The sequence below is a fragment of the Lissotriton vulgaris genome, chromosome 5, assembly GCF_964263255.1.
Source record: "Lissotriton vulgaris chromosome 5, aLisVul1.2, whole genome shotgun sequence".
NCBI lineage: Eukaryota > Metazoa > Chordata > Amphibia > Caudata > Salamandridae > Lissotriton > Lissotriton vulgaris.
This window is the reverse complement of record NC_141693.1, coordinates 1,733,692,759-1,733,713,428: the sequence shown is the minus strand read 5'-3', so window position 1 is coordinate 1,733,713,428 and position 20,670 is coordinate 1,733,692,759. Positions and strand designations below refer to the sequence as shown.

Sequence of the window (20,670 nt, the reverse complement as noted above, 5' to 3'; positions counted from 1 at the left end):
TCCGGGTAAATATCGAGGCAGGACTAATGCCTTTAACGCTTCCCGTGTGCAACAGTTTAAACCATCGGCTCCCGGCCCGGAGGTAAGGCTCCTGCTAAGAACCACCATCTGTCCTCGTATAGCTCCGTATGCACTCATCGCCACAATTTGCTTACCGTGCATTCCGTTTTTCAGATAAATTCATCGATCCAACTATACGGAGTGCAACTCTAAAAATCAAGCGGACATGTAACAAGAGCTACCGCTAACCGGTAAGCGCCCATTCACCAAAGTTTTTTTCAGTTTTTTTCAGCAATTTCTCTTCCGCCCAGCTTGAGTCCTTACAGCTTCTCCCCTATTCTTTTTTAGGGAGACCCTGCGCCACCATAAAGAGGTGAGTGCTTTTTGGTATACGACCAGTTAGGTTCTGCCAGTGTCCACCCAAACGCATGAGTATTGATTTTTTTCTGTCTATTCGTCTAGCGTCATTGTGTACCTGTCGAATGTCCCACAGACTTACGCATGGCCATTTAGTGACTTTATAAGGTATGGCTTTGGTTTATACTGGTGTTTTGCAGGTCTTTAGTCCAATAGTAAACTGGTTGGCTAATTCTTGGTTTACAATTCTTCTTTTTTGTAGAAAAAGATTGGTCCTGATGAGAACCCCAGACTTGGGGGTTTGAAACGCGTCGACCTTTTGACCTTCAATAGGAGTGACTGAACTCTTTTGTCATATGACCAAATTCTTTTGAATTAGGTTTTGGCTTTCCTTAATATGAATTAATGTTCTCAACATTCAATTTAAATTATTTTCCAATCATAAATAGGGATCATCATCCACTGTTTATTTCAATTGCTTTTTGTGACAAAAGGTGTTCTATTTTTTCTGTGTGTGTACAACTGGATGAATGCAGAATGAATGTTTGAGAGGATGTGTGTAAATTGTAAATTGTAAATATGTATAAAGACTTTATGTGTTGTTATGTTTAACGTTTGAACTGTTTATACATGCACAATTAATTTGTGAAATCAACTACTAAAAAGAAAGTTAAATTAAAGAAAATAATAAAAAGTTTTTTTGACTGATGACGTAATCTGGACCGTTATGTTTTGTTCATAAAGGTGACCACAATTTTTTCCCCCTTTAAGGGTATCCAGTATTGGCCTTTGTTTTGTTCTTTGATGCTGATGGGACTGGCGGTTTACCGGGTTGCAATCGCGGGCGGGTGTCCACTGCCCGTCCGGCGGTTGCCACCGCCGGCCCGAGGGGCGGCCATCTGTTCGCCATCCTAATAGACCCTGAAGAGACTGGAAAGTTCCTTGTGATCTTTTATTTTTCATACAGTCATTGCGTATGGTGGACTGGGCACAGGTAGAATTGGACTCCTTGGGGGTGGTTATCTGATAGAATTAATATATTAACAACAAGGTTGTGTATTGGCACCTTCTCTTTTTAGGCTCTATATGTCAGACTTGCCAGCTGCTCTAAAAGCAACAGTCTTTTTCGCCAAAGATGCAGTCCCGTCATATTCCTTGTCTCCTTTAAGCGGACAATCCAATATTATTGGATTATACAGCTATTGGCCTGTAGTAGAAACTTGACACTGTATCAACATATTGTAGGGAAAACGTTTTAAAAATAAATTTCGACAAAGCAAAGATTATGATCTTTGGGAAAAAGGTAATTAAGCCAAAAGGGTTACTGGATGAAAAGTGACGTGAGGTGGTCACTTCGTATAAATACGTAGGGTTGTTGTTTAAAAAAAAAAAACTGAAATGGGTCAACCATATGAAAATAACAAGGGAAAGAGACCTGTTACAAACAGGTTGCTTAATCAAATGTAATCATACACATGGGCTTTTATCATTAGCTCCTCTTATGAAAGCATATGAAGGTAAAATCCTGCCATTTGACCTGTATGGAGCAGAGGTTCAGCTATCAGAAGCCAGGAGCATCTGGGAAGCTGAAGAGACTACAGTGTTAAAACATATTTTTTGATCTGCCTAAGGTCACTATAGTTCAAAGCATAAGCCGATAATTTAATCTTACATCTTGGTAAATTATGCCATGCTCACGTCTCTTAAGCTTCCTTAATAAATTGTCTTTATGAGAAGAGGCATCAATAATGTTTAAATTATGCTGGGATATGTTTCTCCTAAGTGAAAGCAAATGGGCTATGGGACTTATCAAATTAGCCAATGTAATTAAAACCATGCATTGTACTTTTGGCACTATAAGACCATGGGTACCATTTCCCAAAAACGTACCCTGAGAGAATCCACCTTAACGCTTCCTAAAAGCTGGACATGGAACACCTTCTTAAGAAACCATCCACCCTTGGACAGGCAGATGTTTTTCCCTACCTATTTGGCAAATCTTCCAAACCCTAAAATGTACTTTGAATTACTCAAAATGCGTCTTGGTTGCAATCCAGTTTTCTCTCAACTTGAATTGTACAATATGACTAGGGATAATAATAAAATTCGTAATATTTTTTAAAAACAAAATGCTCTATCTCTTATATCTTAATTAATTGCCCTTATTATATAACCACTCGTAGAAATGTTTTAAAATCTCTAGTTTTTTAAAATAGCCGATTTGGTCAAGATATGAGGAAACAGCATTTCTGACCAATATGCATTTCTTTGATGTTGCTGTAGGCAACGTACGTTTATGATTTATGGATATACTAGCAGCCCGCCCCAGCGTTGCCTGGGGCAGAAAGGGGCTGGGGGCAGTACACCCGCTCCCGCCCGACCCCATCCCGCCCCGACTCACTCGCGCACCCCTCCCGCCCCGACTCACTCGCGCCCCCCTCCCGCCCCGACTCACCCGCGCTCCGACATTTTCATTTACTACTGCCTCCTTCTTGCCTCCCCCTGCATCACACAGTCTCACTTTCCCTTTCCTTACCTGTGCCGCCGCTCCTCACTGCGTAGCCGCTCGTCACTGCACTGCCCTCCTTCTTCGTCATCCCGCACGTCGCTTAGCGGCCAGCGCTAGGTCCCGGCCGGCGCTACTTTCAGGGGACTACTTTGTTTACAAACTTAATTTTTTTTATTTACTTTTTTTAAAATTTATATAGCCTATGTCCATCTACACACCCTGACATTTTCATAGATGTATCAGGTGGTTAGATTGGCGCTGTGGTTCCCGAGTTTACCTGGCCAAAAGGTGCAAGTTCTCTCTTTATAATAGTAGTATAGATATGTCTTAATAAACTTATTTGTTTAAACAGCAGGGTCAGTATTGATTTGCGTATGGTAGGCACAGTGGAGTAGCTCAGTGGGTGAAAAATGATTGGTTGGAAGGCTGCCCTGAGCGATTATCAGTGGTTAGACTATTTACAAGCATTCCTCCCATCACCTTTGTAGTAGGTTTGTGGGTGGATGTAAGAGTGTGGAGTTTTTACTTTGTTTGAAATCCACATACACTAGGACTATTTAGGAAATTTTGGGCAGTATCATCTCACATTCAGAACAACCATTCCTGGATGGAGCATGTCATGACAAAAAAAGAGAGTGAATGCTCCTTTGGACTGAACTTGCATTAAATTGGGTACTGGTTTTAGGTAAGAACTGTAACCATATTTTGGGGTCGCCTCGTGCCATCCCCCAAGATGACGCACTACTGTAACACAGTTGGATCATACCATCCCATATGGGGTAGAACTGGTTATGGTTGGATCATACCATCTCACATAGAGTGTTCTTTAGAGTAGGACTGTCCCCACTTACATTCAGCACATATGGTGCTCCAGTTTAAGCAGCTCCATCCCACCTGAAGCATGAACATTGCTTAGGGATAAGCTACTACATCCCATGAGAAACTGGACTGCTGTCAGGGACTGTTTAGAGCTGTCTCTAGGCAGGTAATGTCCACTTGACATTACTCATCATTATGCACATTTTCTTTCAGTTGATACTGAGGACAGCATCGTTGAGAATATGTGGCTGGGTGTGACCGTCGCAAGCCAGGCGTCTGCGGGCAGAGTACTGGTAAGCATTGTATGCCATGGCCTTGCCATGCTTATGCCATGACATAGGTCAGGAAGAGAAGGGTGCTGTATGGTGAAGCAAGTTCATGAAAGGATAATCTGCGTAATAATGTCAAGCATTTTGTGCTCTGTACTAACAGCTATCTTTGTACTCTTATCGGAACTGAAGTCTTTCCATTTACTCGTACCTGCACTAGGAGCATCCTATGTTGCGTATTAAGAGCTGAGCTCTCAACATCCTTACAGCTTTATTAAGACTTCTAACAATCCTGTTTTTAATAAGAGAACTCATTCTCCTTTCGTTTGTGTTCAAATTGTGACCATCCTCCAATTCATGCTAAGAGCTCTCGCCATCCTCTTGTCGATACTAAGAACTGTAATAATCCTCTCACTTAACTAAGTTAACTTTTGCTCACTTTTACTATGCCGAACTGCACAAAGCACTCACATCTTACCATTTGCCATAAGAACTTTCTCAATCCTCTCTTATTTACTAAGATCTTCCTCTATCCATAGCTGCACAAAGAACTTTCACTATCCTCATCTGCACTAAAAACACTTACTACTTTATTGTCCACTCCAAGACCTCTTGGCAGTAAGTTCTGGAATTAAAAGAGGGGTGCGATGGATTTGCTGGCAATGTGGCTATCTTCAAGAGAATTTTCATCCAACCACCCTCTCCTCTCTGCTAAGAGCAACAACTACCCCCTCTCCTCTGAACAAAGGGCAGCAACCACTCTCCTCTGTACTAAGAGCACCAACCATCCTCTATTCTGTACTAAGGGCACCAACCCTCCTCTCCGCACTAAGAACACCAACCATCCTCTCTGTCGTAAGAGCACCAAGAAACTTCTCATCTAACTAATCCTCATCTGCACTAAGAGCACAAACAATCCTCTCTTCTGTAGTTAGAGCACCTACCATCCTCTCGTCCTCTGCACTAAGAACACCAACCATCCTCTCTTCCGTACTAAGAGCACCCACAATCCTCTACTCAGCACGAAGGGCGCCAACAATCCTGTCCTCCTCTGCACTAAGAACACCAACCACCCTCTCCTCTGTAGTAAGAGCACCAACCATCCTCTCCTCCTCTGCACTAAGGACACTAAACATCCTCTCCTCTGTAGTAAGAGCACCAATCATCCCCTCCTCTTCTGCACTAAGAACACCAACCACCCTCTCCTCTGTAGCAAGAGCACCAAACCCTCCTCTCCTCCTCTGCACTAAGAACACCAACCATCCTCTCTTCTGTAGTAAGAGCACCAACCTTCCTGTACTCCGTACTAAGGGCACCAACCCTCCTCTTCTCTGTAGTAAGAGCACCAACCATCCTCTCCTTTGTAGTAAGAGCACCAACCATCCTCTCCTCTGTAGTAAGAGCACCAACCATCCACCAACCATCCTCTCCTCTGTAGTAAGAGCACCAACCATCCTCTCCTCTGTACTAAGAGCACCGTCTACCCGATTCTTGTTACTAAGGGCACCAACCACCCTCTCCTCCTCTGCACCAAGATCACCAACCATCCTCTCCTCTGCCCTAAGCGCATCAACCAACCTCTCTGCTGTACTAAGAACAGCACCCATCCTCTACTGTGACCTTAGAGCACTGTGCATCCTGTCTTTCTACTAAGAACACTGACTTCCCGACTAAGAGGACTTAGCTAGCATGTTCAAGATACTGGCCTGCCTTTCACTGGGCAGGCAGCAACCGGGCCTCTATTTCAAACAGAGGCAGAGATCCCCCTGCAGGAATGTGCAGTGAGTGACTCCACCTGCCAGCCAGAAGGGGAGGTACCTGGGACCCCATGCTCCCCACACAAGTGTCCCCTCAAAGTGGGGACACATTTTGTGCCTCCTGTCTTAGCTTTTGCCTCTGCGTCTAAGTCTGTAATATGGCACTGGCACAAAGACAAAGGATCTCCTAATTTGTATAGGGCTACAACTCATTACAAATGGGGGCACCCTCCCTTAGGATTGCGCCTGCACCCATTTAGCACTGGCGCACTGCATTTTACAGACTGGCTGTTTGAGTATTTGCAACTCCTTCTATAATGCCATATTAATCATGGGTGTAAATGCTCACTTTGCCACAGGGACACCATGTATAATATGGCCCCATCTAGCCTCATCTTTGTACTATGCTTCCCTGCCATCTTCTAACCTGTTGCTAGACATTCAGCATTAGTCACAGTGCTTAGAAACAGCTGGAGTGCAATAGCAAGCGTTCTACAAACACAAGTTATTATAAAAGAGCATCAACTATCTTCTTTTCTCAACTATGAGTCCTTTCCTCTGCACAAACAACTCCCACTATCCAGTCCACCAATTACCCTCTTCTTAAGTAAGAATTCTTAGCATCTTCCAATCCGAGCTCCCACCATATTCTCTTATGCACTAGGACCCCCTCCATACTGCAGTCTGGAGTGCACTCGCTCACCTTCCTCATATGTCTATTGTAGTTGTAGTGTGTGTGGTGACTGTGCACCTAGGCTTGTGGTGTGATCTTTGTTGTTTTGTGTGCCTAGGAGAAATCTTTTATGTTACAAGATCTGTGTACACAGGTGTGGTCATTTCCACGTCTGTGTGTTCTTGTCTGATGGTTTTTACTGGCACCCGCGTGACACAAAGTGAGACAAACCGCAGCAAAGTTGGTGGGCAAAAGCTGTTTTGCACTGAAAGTTCTAGCCCTTGTGCTGTGTCTAAACCTCTTTACATTAATTCTGTTACTGTATGCAAGGGGTGGGAGAAGCCAAAAAACACAGGCGTTCACTCTAAGTCAGATCTGCTAAAAGAAAAGATTTGGCTTTGCTCCAAATCCCTGTTATCAGGTGGAAGCAAGGGCGCCATGTGGTGTATCACCTGATGGACCTTTGTGTAAGATGTGCGCTCTACACAAAATCACAGTTCTTACATTTCTCACCCCAGTGTTGTTATTTACAAGTTTTTACTGAAGGTTGTAGGATGTGTACAAATCGTAAACTGGACTCTGCTGCTTGCCTTTGCGCCATAGCACGTGGCAAAACAAACAACGCACAGAAGAGCCAAATGTAGTGCAGTTTTCATTGATGATGTCATCAGAGGGCGTTTCTTGCTAAATCTGCTGCTACTCTATTTGTGGAGGTGCAGTTTATCACTCGGTGCTCCATTGCATGAAGGACAGTAAATGTGGGTTGCCGTGTTCTATGTTATGTGCACACCTATGTGCTTACCCGCAAATGGCGGTGCAGGTCTGTGCACAACGATTTGATATCTGAATGTTTCCAAGAATTGCTAATATCAGCCCCGCCCGGGCACCAGAGTTTGATCTGTGATTCAGTTGCCTGCAGTACTGTGCAGACAAGTGTGATGTCTTTTCTTAGTGTTGGAAGATCAATGCACATGTGTGTGTTGCTATTTCTAGGTTTTCCGAAGTGCACACACACAAGCTTTATAACAGGTGAGATCATATTCCAGGTGTTTACAGATATATGTGCAAAGGTTTGGAAGTTGACTCCTGTGCAGTGTGCACACAGGTAAGATTTCTGTTTCTGCTGTTTACCGATCTCTGCACCCAGGCCTGATGTCTGTTTTTGGTGTTTGCAGGTCTGTGCACACAGGTACACGAAGCTGATAAACACAGACGAGCCTCGCAGGATGATTGGCAAGTGCTACATGCGTGGCAACGACCTGAAGTATAATGCAAATGATGACTGGCAGAATGACTACTACGAACTGTGCAACCCAAACACGTACTACGAGATGACGGGCATGTGCCAGCTGGGCATCAGTGGTGGATTCAGCAAGGACATGGTGTATTTTGGTGCACCTGGCGCATTTCACTGGCAAGGTATGTGGTAATGTGGGAGTTGCATTGTTCTTCACACCTACTTTAAACATCCACAGATGCCCAAGCGACATAATGTGGGCAAAGACCATGTTGGGAAATGCTGAACCCATCAGATGCCTGGAACTTGCTGAGGTAGAGTCCTGGTAAGTGGGAGAATGAAGAGAAGAAGCATTGAAGTGCCAGGAAGCAAGTTAAATCAAATACACAGGGCAGGGCTGCAGAAACAGAAAGAACTTGCAAAGCAGGAAGGGGTGTGAAAGTGGGTAAGCAGCAGGAGGAGGCATTGGGATATCAAGAAAGCAAAGGGGATGGTGAGGTAACAAGAATGACAATAACAATTGGCGAAGGAGAGGAGGCTGCATGGCTATCTCTTTCTCCAAGTCTGGGGGGGGGTGGTGGTGTATGGGACAGTATCTGTGTTTAGTACTGTTTTGTCTCCTGGCTATCCCAGGACCTTAAAGGTTATGGATGACATCCTTAGCTTCTTTAACTCTCCAGTCATTTTGAGTCTGTTTGAGAAAGTGATATAATGTCGTTGACAGATGGTAAATTTGGGTGAGAGCTTATTATAAGTCTAGGAAATTGCCACTGGCTGGCTGCGTAGGGCCAAAGTCTTGATGTGAGCTGTGACTGAGCTTCCTCATTACCCAGTGAAAGGAAACCACGGCAGTAACCCCGTTTTACTAAGCACACCTCTGATCATCTTTGAAGCGTAAAGATCATCAACAGAGAAGATAATACAAGTGGAGGTGCAACAAGCCACTACAAAGATATTCCACAATAGAACCTAATAATCTACAATGTTCAAACCATGCTAAGGGAAAAGATATGTGTTCGAGGCATGTGGGCTGATGAATTCATATTTTAGCATAGATCGCCGCCTAGTGTTGGGTCCGGATGTTTGCACTTTGTTGTCCTGGAAGAGTCTTCGAAGTATCACGAGATAGGTGACTCCTCCCCTGGACTACAGTGCGCATGGGCATCTTCTCCATCTTCAGATTGTTTTTTTCCGCCATTGGGAAAGGATGCTATTCCTCAACTCCAACTTCGGAACCAAAACTTTTCAACTTTCTAAGGCCAAAAGGCCTTCTACCTCGACGGTGTTGTTCTCGTTCGGTAAAACCTTTACACGATAATACTTTCCATCTCGATCCGGTCGTCGACACGGGCCGTTGGGCCTTTTCGACGCCACGTGGGCCTGCTGCCAATGGAAAGGACCTCGTTTAAAAGGTGCCCACAATGTCACTCCAAGTTCCCACATACTGATAAACATACAGTATGCAACAAGTGCCTCTCTCCCGAGCACAACGAGGAAAACTGTCCAGCTTGTGCTCAGTTCCGGTCGAAGAAGACTATCCGGAACTGAAGGGCCGCTAGACAAGAGCGGCAGGCACCGGAACTGGAGAACATTTTTGAAGACGAACATGACCTCCCAGAAGCGGCGAGCTCCGACCTAGAAATTGTCACTGTAGAGGACCAGTCGGACTCCGATGACCAGATCGCACCGGGGTAAACGATGAGTACCACGCCCCCACCCCCGCTTGCATCTCAAGACAAGGCTCCGGTCGAAGCATCGCCTAAAGGACTTAGCCGAGATCAACAAACTCCTTCAGAGGCCCCGCCTTCTGGCTCGGCTCCAAAGAACAAACCTAAGCCTTCTGATACCCCGGGAACAAGCTACAATATTCCCAAAAAAGCCACCGAACCGAAAAAGGTTGTCGAACCAAAGACACTGGTTGATACAAAAAAGAGCGTCTAAACAAAAAAGGTAGTCGATCCCAAAAGAATAGTGAACCAGACAACGGCCGCCGAGCCGAAAAAAAGTGTCGACCGACAAAAAACAAGTCACACTAAAAATCCCGTCGACCCGAAGAAGGCAGTAGACTCTACAAAGAAACTGGTAGATCCGAAAAAGGTTATTGAACCGAAAACACCGGTAGATCAAAAAAAGGTTATCGACTCGAAAAAACAGGTCGATCCGAAAAAGGTCGTCGAACCAAAGAAGGCCGCCAAACCAAAAAAGTAGAGCGAACAAAAAACGTCGACCCGAAAAAGGTCACCGATCCGAAAAAAGGAGTCGAGCCGAAAAAAGCTCCACAGCCAAAGGCCCTCGAGCCAAAGACTCACCACAAACAACTGACTAAGCCAAAAACATCGGCTCCAAAACCACGGACAGTTGAGGAAGAACTTTTCCATCCTGATCCAGAAAGTGAAGAACAGCCTAAACTGTATATAGACCCTGAAACAGCACGGGTAACAGTTTACCACGGGAAGAAGAGACCTTTGGACACTGACACTTCTTCCCCTGTTCCTCCAAAGAAGAAAGACTTTGCAACATCTCCCTCAAGGCCTTTCACTCCTCCTCCTTTCCTTCCTGACATGCCTTATGTACCTTACTCTCCCTCAAATTATGATGAGACAGAAAACATAGGGGAAGATCCTCAAGATAACTTTGTAGAACCTGAGGATCAGGATATACAAGATAACACATGGGATGACCAGAATGATCCTTATGATACATACGACCCACAACCCATCCCTGACACCTCTACATATCCTACAAAGCCGTCGCCTACTGACAACACCATTGTCTTTAACCAACTAGTGGATAGGGCAGCTAAATATCATAATGTAGACATGCACACTGACCCAATAGAAGAGGATTTCCCATTTGACACTTTTCCAACTTCAGAAAAAAGCGTGCGTACACTTCCTATGTTAAAAGGGGTACTAAAACATGCACCAGACATATTTAAAGATCCAGCCAGAGCGCGTGTCCTCAATCCCAGAATTTAGAAAAAGTATAAAGCAGCCCCTGCAGACCCTTCTTGTATTAAGTCACAGTTGCCTTTAGACTCAATTACAATGTATTAAACTTTATTCGGTTGTATCAAACAGCCATAAAAGCATAGTGTACTTGCAAATACATAAAAACACAATTTAAAAATATGATCTTCAGGGTAAAGTGTCGAAAGGATAGCAAGTTCATTTTGGCGTCATGCAATTTTGGCAATTCTCCTGATAACAGGAAAGAAGTAATTAGAGTAATTTTTAGGGTGGGACTCTGGAGAACAACACTTCAACACGACTGTATATAAAGTGCGTGGTGCTTAGGCGAAACAATTATCTCAGTTTTAAGATCAGTACAATTTTTTTTTAAAAACAGCAATCGTTCGCTGCAGCATGTTAAATACTAATAAAATCATATCAAACTTTAACAGTAAAAACGTGACGTGATAAAAAAAATAAGCACCCCATGTTAATCCAAGTCTTGCCTATGCCTAACGACTAAGCTCAAGAATTTTGCTATCGATTTGGCAAAACAATCCGCGTCCAGAAATTGCAGGGCGAGAAAGGCGGGACGGCACTTTCGTAGGCTCATGATTTTTAAAATCGGTGTGAGCCAGCGTCTCCTTGGTTCGTGGTAGAATTTACAAAACAGTATTGTATGAATCGTTGATTGGGGGGAGGTGTCATCGCAAGGACAGGGTTGTAAGAACTTTGCCCAGTTATTAGTTGTAGGGAAAGTAACCAAATGATGAAAAATATCTAGCCTGAACCTAGTTAATAAGAATCTTTGATAACCTGAAAAATTGAAAGTTAGGTATGGCTGGACCGTCATGGTTGTTTGAATTAGTAGCGATTGTTGGACTGTCACTTTGGTTACCTCACTAGACAGCCTCAGGGATTCTAGATGAGCGAAACCAGCTTTTTTAAACAGTTTTCTCGGCAAAACAGCAATTGAAGTGGGGGAATGATAGTATTGTAACATACTCATATCATTGAGAAATTTCCTAATATATGCAATCCATCCGATCTTATGGGCATTGTCTAAGGAAATGCAATCCTGTATGAACCTTTGGCAGAGAATAGTTTCACTACTAGACCAAATGCGGTGCCATAGAAGAAGGGGTTGGATTTTAATTATATCTGTTAAATAAGACAGGCCCACTTCCAAATGGCATGCATATGTCGATGTGCCCCGCGGGACTGCAAGTAGAAATCTTACAAAACTATTTTCTACCCTTTGGACCGCTTCAACCTTCCCATATCCCCACACGCCAGCCCCGTAAATTACAGTAGATAAGCATTTTGCCCTATAGATCTCTATAAGCTCAGCCATAGGCCGTCATAAAGGACAGTTTCCTAGACTCAATAGCGTACTTCCAGGTGAATTTATGATCGAAAACGATGCCCAAGTATGGATAAGTAATAGTGCTCTCGAGTTTTTGCTTATCAATGTAAATTGCCTTTATGTTCTTAATCTTAGAACCAGCGGACATAACAAAAGTTTTTTTAATTTTGATCTTCAAGTCCAGGTTGGCCATAAAGGTACAATATCTCCAGAGTGCTCGCTGTAGTTCCATGGGGGTACGGGCTAAAATCACGGCGTCATCCGCATAGAGTAACAACGGTATTGGGCGTTTGTTAATGGTGGGGAGGTCCTGGCACCCTATAACCATGGCTTGCTCCAGGCCGTTAGTGTAAAGATTAAATAAAAACGGGTACAGGACGCAACCCTGCCTTACTCCCCTCTCTACTCTGAATGACTTTGTTAATTCCCCTCCCACACCATACCTGACTCTAGCTGTAGCGTCTGAGTATAGCTCACATAGGAAAATTACGAGAGACTCCTCTACTCCCATGTCCGCCAAAATGGTCCACAGCTTGGTGTGGCTGACGCAAGTTGCCGAAAGTTCGACATACGCCATATATAGAGCCCCCCCTTTTGCATTTACATATTTGCCTATTAAGAGAGACAAATTAAGGGCTTGCTCTGTGGTACCCAAACCCTCTCGAAACCCAAATTGCAGATCGGATAGAACTTTATCGGACGCCCACTGCTGAAGACGCTCTAGGATAACACGACCAGCCACTTTCCCGAGCGAGTCCAGCAGTGAACTAGGCCGGTAACACGAGGGTAATTGGCGGTCCCCTTTTTTAAAAATGGGGACAAGAATTGATTGGGACCAAGAGTCAACGAGCCCCAAGGCACATGATGCTTGAAGAACCCTAGTTAAAATTGGGGACCATAAATCCATTCTAAATTTAAAAAGATCAATTGGAACCCCGTCAGGGCCTGGAGCCTTTCCATTCCTGCTAGCCAACATTGCAAGCTCTACCTCCTCATGGGATATGTGTATGGATAACGGGAAGGGATTCAGCTTTGGGCTAGGAATAGTCAAAACTGGGGTAGTTTGCGTTGCGATTAGTGGGAGGCCGAATATCCACGCAAAATATTCAATCAACAGGTGCTCATCAATCGCAACGTCAAGACTAGGTTTAGCCTTTGAGTCTGATAGAAATGGCGAATTAACGACCTTCCAGAAGGAGGGAGGCACTATCCCTCAGGGAACAAGATTCGTGCAATTGATCCCAGAGATCATTTTTCAATTTCTCCTTCCTGCGTTTTAAGACCTGGGTACAAGTCTTCCTGAGGGTAACATTTTCCTTTGAGTCTCTATCCTTTTTAGGTCTCGGCTAAAAGACGCGCGTAAGCGCGTCTCCGCCGAGATCTTATGTCAGGGACGATGCTTCCCAGGAGACAGGGTCTGTCGCGCGCTTTGCCTCTCTGGAGGCGATTTCCGCTGGCCACGCGCTCGCGAACGCGCTCAGCTGCTGTCTCCTGGGAAGCAGATACACCACACGCGCATGCGCAGAAACAGCGACAGACACACACGAGCGCTCATGCACGCACGCACCCACACATACAGCGAACCCAGCGTCGCATGCATACACACACACACGTGCACCGAGCATCCCCCCCCACCCCTCCGTCGTCGCACCCCTCCCCTCCGCCGTCGCACCCCGCCCCCCACCCCTCCGCCGTCGCGCACACACACACGCAGACATACAGGCATTCTCTCCCCCCCCCCCCCGCTCCGCTCACCGGTCAAAGGCCCTCCGGACACGCAGACATACAGGCATTCTCTCCCCCCCCCCCGCCGCTCCGCTCACCGGTCAAAGGCCCTCCGACCGCGGGGCTCTCCCTCGGTGCTCCTCCAGGCACTCCGTGGGCGCGGGCTTCACAAAACGGAAGTCCCGCCCCACGATAGGTTTCGTTTTCTCAGTCCCGCCCCACGTTAGGCAAATGAAACAAGTGCATGCTCTCTCCCTGCAAATCAAAGAAGTGCAGGCTCGCTCACTGCGAATGAAAGAAGTGCACATACTCAGTGCCTGACAGTGCCTCAGAGTTTAAAGCGCTGATTGTACACCACTGAGCACGTGCACAGGAAAGCTGTCTTCTTCCACAACAAGGAGTACATGCATCACACCTCGTCCTTTATCAATAATAAATTCACCGCCGTGCAGCTGCGCACTGCATGTTTCCAGGATCGGCTTGCAGTGTAGTGCAGTGCGGCCTCGTGTGCACCAGTATGAGCTCAGGCCACTATTAAGCCAATAATTCAACACCTCGCGTTCCACATTGCCATAACCCACGCGCCACTGCAGTTAACCAGCGCCAGCACAGAGACCAGTGCAGCGGGCGATGTGAAACCACACAGCTGGACCGCCAGGCCGCACACTCAGTACTCACTGCCAGCACCCTCCTCACTTCCGCCCGTGCCCCCTCCGCCGCCCTGCTCCAGGGCACCCCAGTACTTCTCAGCGCGGAATACCCTGGTGAATGCACGCCACTGCCGCCAGTATTGCGCGGCTCAGTGACGTAGCGAGGATTCCACGGACCCCGGTGCTACCGCGCCTGCTGCGCCATTCCCAGCAGCGCCCCTGCTCTCACATAGAACTCAGTGTCTGGAAGCGATCACGAGCAGTGGGATGGACAGGCTCGCCCAGGCTGGCAGTGTCCATACCCGTGGTGCCCAGCTCCAGAATGCAGTGTCTGGAAGCCCTCACACGCCGTGACAGGCGGGCACTCTCTGCCAGTATCCCCTTGCCAACTGTCTGCTGAGCCCGATTAGCACTCTTTAATTAATCTGCGAGGCTGCAGGGAGGCGCTGACCTGTTCACACTCACAGTGACCCTGCCCCACCCGCGTCCTGCCCTCCCTCTCCAGGAATGGGGACTCCCTCTGGGGAAGCCCGCTCTGTGCCAGGCCCAGCCGCCAGACACACGGAGGTGGAGAACGGCTGCTGCCCAGACACGCAGGGAGTGACCACGGACACGGCTGCCAGCACCACACTGCGCACAGCGCGCCCTCCAATCACGCGGCGGCCGGTCAGGATGCGACCCTGCGGGCACCGGAGGGCACCCCGCGGCGCAGTCTGTGGGAGTCCCGCTCGGGCACTCCCTGCTACCAGCGCCCCCTGCCAGCTTCGAGCGGATCTTTAATGGTATTTAGAACTACATGCATACACCATCTTCAATAAAGTCATTGCACATTTTCAGTAACACCTAAAAATGCATTTAACATAGTGAAAAGAGGCACTGGGCGTCCACACAGAAAGCCAACACTCCCCACAGGGCTTTCATGAACTGCTGCCCCCTCCCGCCAGCAGCCCAACTCAGATTGAATCATTCCCGCCGGCAGGTTTACTCCGTCGGAGGCTCACGCTGTGTGCTCACTCACTGCCATGCTCACTCACCACTGGGCTCACTCCATATCAAGCTCTCTGATTGGACTCGCTCACCAACAGCCTCACTCCGCGCTGTCTTCAGTCACTGCAGAGTAGTGAGTGCAGAGTAGTGAGTGCAGAGTGCAGAGTAGTGAGTGCAGAGTGCAGAGTAGTGAGTGCAGAGTAGTGAGTGCAGAGTAGTGAGTGCAGAGTAGTGAGTGCAGAGTAGTGAGTGCAGAGTAGTGAGTGCAGAGTAGTGAGTGCAGAGTAGTGAGTGCAGAGTGCAGAGTAGTGAGTGCAGAGTGCAGAGTAGTGAGTGCAGAGTAGTGAGTAGTGAGTGCAGAGTGCAGAGTAGTGAGTGCAGAGTAGTGAGTGCAGAGTAGTGAGTGCAGAGTAGTGAGTGTGCAGAGTAGTGAGTGCAGAGTAGTGAGTGTGCAGAGTAGTGAGTGTGCAGAGTAGTGAGTGTGCAGAGCAGTGAGTGCAGGTGCAGAGTGGTGTGTATTGGCAATGTAAATGACAATGCCATTTATTTATGATTTAAAAAAAAAAAAGAAATGTCATGAGCAATGCCAATTGCTCTACCTTTAATGATGCCGAGACCATTGCATTGCAAATGCTTGTTATATAAAGCTACTTTCATATTCTGGTAGGCATTTGTGCAACTACTATTAAACCATCCGTTAGATCTGAACTTACTAGTTTTCAGTTTAACAAATAGAATTTCCTTTATTGATTTTAATAGTGTTGCAAAATTAGACATAACGCCCTCATTGGTGGTAGCAGGATCAATCAATCATGATATTTGTATAGTGCGCTACTCACCCGGAAGGGTCTCAAGGCGCTGGGGGGGGGGGGAGGGGGGGATACGTTCCTGCACGAACAGCCAGGTCTTGAGTTGCTTCCTGAAGGAGAGATGGTCCTGGGTCATCCGAAGGTGGATGGGAAGGGAGTTCCAAGTCTGGGCTGCTAGGTAGGAGAAGGATCTTCCTCCGGCAGTGGCTCTGCGGATGCGTGGTACGGCGGCGAGGGCGAGGCTGGTCGATCGTAGCTGGGGGGTGGGCGTATAGAAGGTCAGGCGGTTGTTGAGGTACTTGGGGCCCAGGTCGTGGAGAGCCTTGTGTGCGTGGGTGAGGAGCCTGAGCGTGATCCTCTTGCTGACGGGGAGCCAGTGCAGGTCTCTCAGGTGGCCGGAGATGTGGCTGTGTCCAGGTCGAGTTGTGCGGAGGCTTTCTGGATGCGTTGGAGTCTTTTCTGCAGTTTGGCTGTGGTTCCGGCGTAGAGGGTGTTCCCGTAGTCCAGCCGGCTGGTGACGAGTGCCTGGCTGACCGTCTTCCTGGTCTCGGTGAAAGATCTTACGGAGCATGCGCAGGGTGCTGAAGCACGATGAGGAGACTGCGTTGACTTGTCTGGTCATCGAGAGGGAGGAGTCCACGATGAAGCCCAGGTCCGGTGGCTTGGGAGTGGAGCCCAGGTCAGGGGGCCACCAGGAATCGTCCCAGGCGGAGGGCGATGATCCCAGGATGAGGACTTCCGTCTTGTCTGAGTTCAGTTTCAGGCGGCTGTTCATCTATTTGGCGACGTCTTTCATCCCTTCGTGTAGACTGGTTCTGGCGGTGGCGGGGTCGTTGGTGAGGGAGAGGATCAGCTGGGTGTCGTCTGCGTAGGAGATGATGTTGAGGTTGTGTTGTCGTGCGATGGCTGCGAGGGGGCTCATGTAGACATTGAAGCGGGTTGGGCTGATTGATGATCCTTGCGGTACGCCGCAAATGACTTCGGTGGCCTCGGACCTGAACGGGGGGAGGCGGACTCTCTGGGTTCTTCCGGCGAGGAACGAGATGGTCCACTCCAGTGCCTTCTCTTGGATTCCGATGTTGCTGAGGCGCTGTACTAGGGTGCAGTGGCAGACAGTATCGAACGCTGCGGAGAGGTCCAGGAGGATGAGGGCTGCTGTTTCCCCGTTGTCTAGCAGGGATCTGATGTCATCGGTGGCTGCGATCAGGGCGGTCTCGGTGCTGTGGTTGGCACAGAAACCGGACTGTGAGGTGTCGAGGGATCCATTTGTCTCGAAGAAGGCGGCGAGTTGTCTGTTGACGTCTTCTCGATGACTTTGGCAGGAAAACGGAGGAGTGATATGGGGCGGAAGTTCTTGAGGTCGGTGGGGGTCCGCTGTTGGTTTCTTCAGGAGGGCGCTGAGCTCGGCGTGCTTCCAGCTCTCGGGGAAGGTGGCGGTGTGGAAGGAGGTGTTGATGATGTCCCGTAGATGGGGTGCGATGATGGAGTCGGCCTTGTTGAAGACGTGGTGGGGGCAAGGGTCGGTAGGTGATCCGGAGTGGATGGTGTTCATCGTGTGGGTGGTGTCTTCGGTGCTGACTGGGGTCCAGTTGCAGAGGGTAGTGGTAGGGGGCGTTGGTTCGGCAGGTGGGTGCGTGGTTGGTGCGTTGAAGCTGTTGTGGATATCGGTGATCTTGCGGTGGAAGAACGAGGCGAGTGAGTCGCAGAGGTCTTGCGAGGGGGTGATGTCGTTGTTTCCAGCGCTGGAGTTAGAGAGCTCTTTGACGATGCTGAAGAGTTCCTTGCTGTCATGGGCGTTGTTGTCCAGTCGTTCTTTGAATGCGGTCTTCTTGGTGGTGCGGATTAGCTGGTGGTGCTTGCGGGTGGCGTGCTTGAGGGCGGTCATGTTGTCTGTGGTCTGGTCATGGCGCCAGGCTTTCTCTAGGGTGCGGCAATTCTTCTTGGAGTCCTTGAGTTCGTCGGTGAACCAGGGGGTTTTCTTGCTGCCGGGTCTGTTGGGAGGGTTCTTTAGTGGTGCGAGGTCATCGGCGCAGGCGGTCAGCCACTGTGTGAGGTTGCTGGCTGCTTCGTTGGGGTCTGTTGTGTTGGCTGGCGGGTTCTGGCTGAGGGAGGTGGTGAGCTGCTCGGCGGTGATCTTGCTCCAGCTCCGGCGAGGCGTCTGTTGTGGGTGGTGGATGGTCGTGTTTCTCCTGAAGCTGAAGTGGACGCAGCTGTGATCGGTCCAGTGAAGTCCGGTGGAGTGGCTGAAGGAGATGTGCTTGCTGGCGGAGAAGACTGGGTCAAGAGTGTGGCCGGCGTAGAGGGTGGGGGTGTTCACCAGTTGCTTGAGTCCGAGGTTGGTGAGGTTGTCCAGCAGGGTGGTGGTGTTGCTGTTGTTGTTGTTCTCCAGGTGGAAGTTGAGCTCCCGTAGGATGATGTAGTCCGTGGAGGAGAGGGCGTGCGGGCTGATGAAGTTCGCAATGTCTTCGCTGAATTGTGTGCATGGTCCCGGGAGTCTGTAGATGAGGGTGCCTCTGAGGGTCGGCTTGGGGACGGTGTGTATCTGGAAGTGGAGGTGTTCGGCGGCGGTGAGGGTGTCGTTGCAGCTGGTCGAGATGCGGATGGTGTTCCTGTGTACGATGGCGATGCCTCCTCCGGTCTGGTTGACGCGGTCTCTCCGGATGATCTTGTAACCGTCCGGGATGGCTATGGCGATGTCGGGCGCTGAGGAGGCATTCATCCAGGTGTCTGTGAGGAAGGCGACGTCTCGTGATGTTGTGTCGAGCAGGTTCCATAGTTCGACAGCGTGTCGGTTGGTGGTGCGGGTGTTGAGCAGGATGCACTTGAGGTGGTTGTTGTTGGAGCTCGGCTTGGCGGGTGCGGTGCAGGTCCGGTGGCAGGTCAACTTGCAGGCTCGGCAGGTGAAGGGTCCGTGGGTGCATTTCGGGGTGGCTCGGTAGCAGGTGGCGTTCCGTCCTGTGTTCAGTGCGTTGAGGGTGGCGGCGTCGTAGGTCCGTCGTGAGGTCTGGCGTCGTCGAGGGCCAGGGGTTCTGGCGCTGGGCGCGGTCCAGGCGCGGACGGGCGCAGACGGGCTTGCCTTCGGCGTGCCTTCGGCGCACAATCGGCGCGCCCGCTGCGCGTTACCGCTGCGCATCCACGTGGGCGTCATAAGTAAGGAGCCGGGTGTGGTGTTTACCACATGAAAGATGAAAGACAAGGAATGAAGAGTTGAGAGTTAAGATTTATTTAACCTCCGCCACGAACAGCTCTAGCTCAACTGTCCAGAATCTACAGATGAACATTCTCTGTGCAAGGAATGTTACTCACACAGAATTCTGCATTCTATTAAAGAACATAGGCATAACATGGAAAACTTACAAAGCTTACCATTACACATCTCCCTTCTTAACAACTACAAAATAAAATATGCAGCAAAAATAAAGAAAAGAGAGAACAACACAATAAAACTAATAAGATAGAAAACACAGAGTAGTTCACACAAAATCTTTCATGTAAGCAGGAGCCTTGCGTATTCTTTGACTCCTTGCACGAACTCCAGGAGAATATTTAGAACAAAGTGGAGGAACATTGACAGCACCAAACATATGATTATCAGCATCCAAATCGCCTTGAACACAATTTTTGGATTTCACCACAACCACCCGACTTTTATTCCAAATCCTCCCATCATGTGTTTTTATAGCATTCTTAAAAACTTTTATAACAGGTCTAACATTGGTGTACTTGGACCAAGATTTCCGTCCAACAGGTGCTTTTATTTTGACAAAGTCACCTATCTTGACGTCTTGGAACTGGACACATTTCTTATCATCAAAATACCTTTTCCTACAGGCTTGCTTTTCCAACTTCCTCCCTCTCCAAGCACCAATGCGGTTGTCCACAAACCCTTTATTCAACTTCATTCAACCAGGACACCACATAGTATTAGGAATTCTGCCTTTAAATAACTCAAAAGGAGACTTTCCAGTGGGGAGTGGGGAGAACACCGATAGGCATCAATCCTTTCCTTAAGAGCTACTTTCCATTTTAAACCATTAGCCCTTGCAAGCTGAATACATTCTTTTAACGTTTTATTCACTCTCTCAACAGCACCATTGGTTTCAGGATGGTACAAAAAAAAGATCTCTTGTGAACAACGCCACGACTATTCAAATAAGAGTCAAAAACTCCAGAACAAAATTGTGTACCATTGTCTGACAAGATGCTATTAGGAAAGCTTTCCCTCTTGAAAATTTCCTCCAAAAACTTGATAACCGAATCAGACGTTATGTCACTAACTGCACACACCTCAATCCAACGTGAATACAAATCAATTACCACAATCAAGTAAGGAATGTCAGACACACCAGAAAACGGCCCTAGAATATCAGTAGCTATCTCATCCCACGGATGATTAGGTTAACTCCTACAAACCATGGGCATATCTTTAGTCTTCAGAATTTTATCACTTGCACAACATTCAACATATTCTCTAACCATTCTTTCTATCTCCAAATCCATTCCAGGCCACCAAAATTGAGTACGTAACATCTCCTTGGTTTTTACAATCCCTAAATGACCA

At 47.9% G+C, this 20,670-nt stretch overlaps 1 protein-coding gene across 1 annotated transcript in view; it reads left to right on the top strand.

Annotated features, from left to right (window-relative positions):
• ITGA3 (integrin subunit alpha 3) overlaps window positions 1-20,670 on the top strand; it is a 366,625-nt gene that overhangs the window by 195,623 nt on the left and 150,332 nt on the right. The window contains exons 3-4 of the mRNA XM_086923967.1: window positions 3,899-3,978; window positions 7,560-7,803. Coding sequence (XP_086780093.1) covers window positions 3,899-3,978; window positions 7,560-7,803 — 324 coding nt within the window. The remainder of the gene's footprint in view (window positions 1-3,898; window positions 3,979-7,559; window positions 7,804-20,670) is intronic.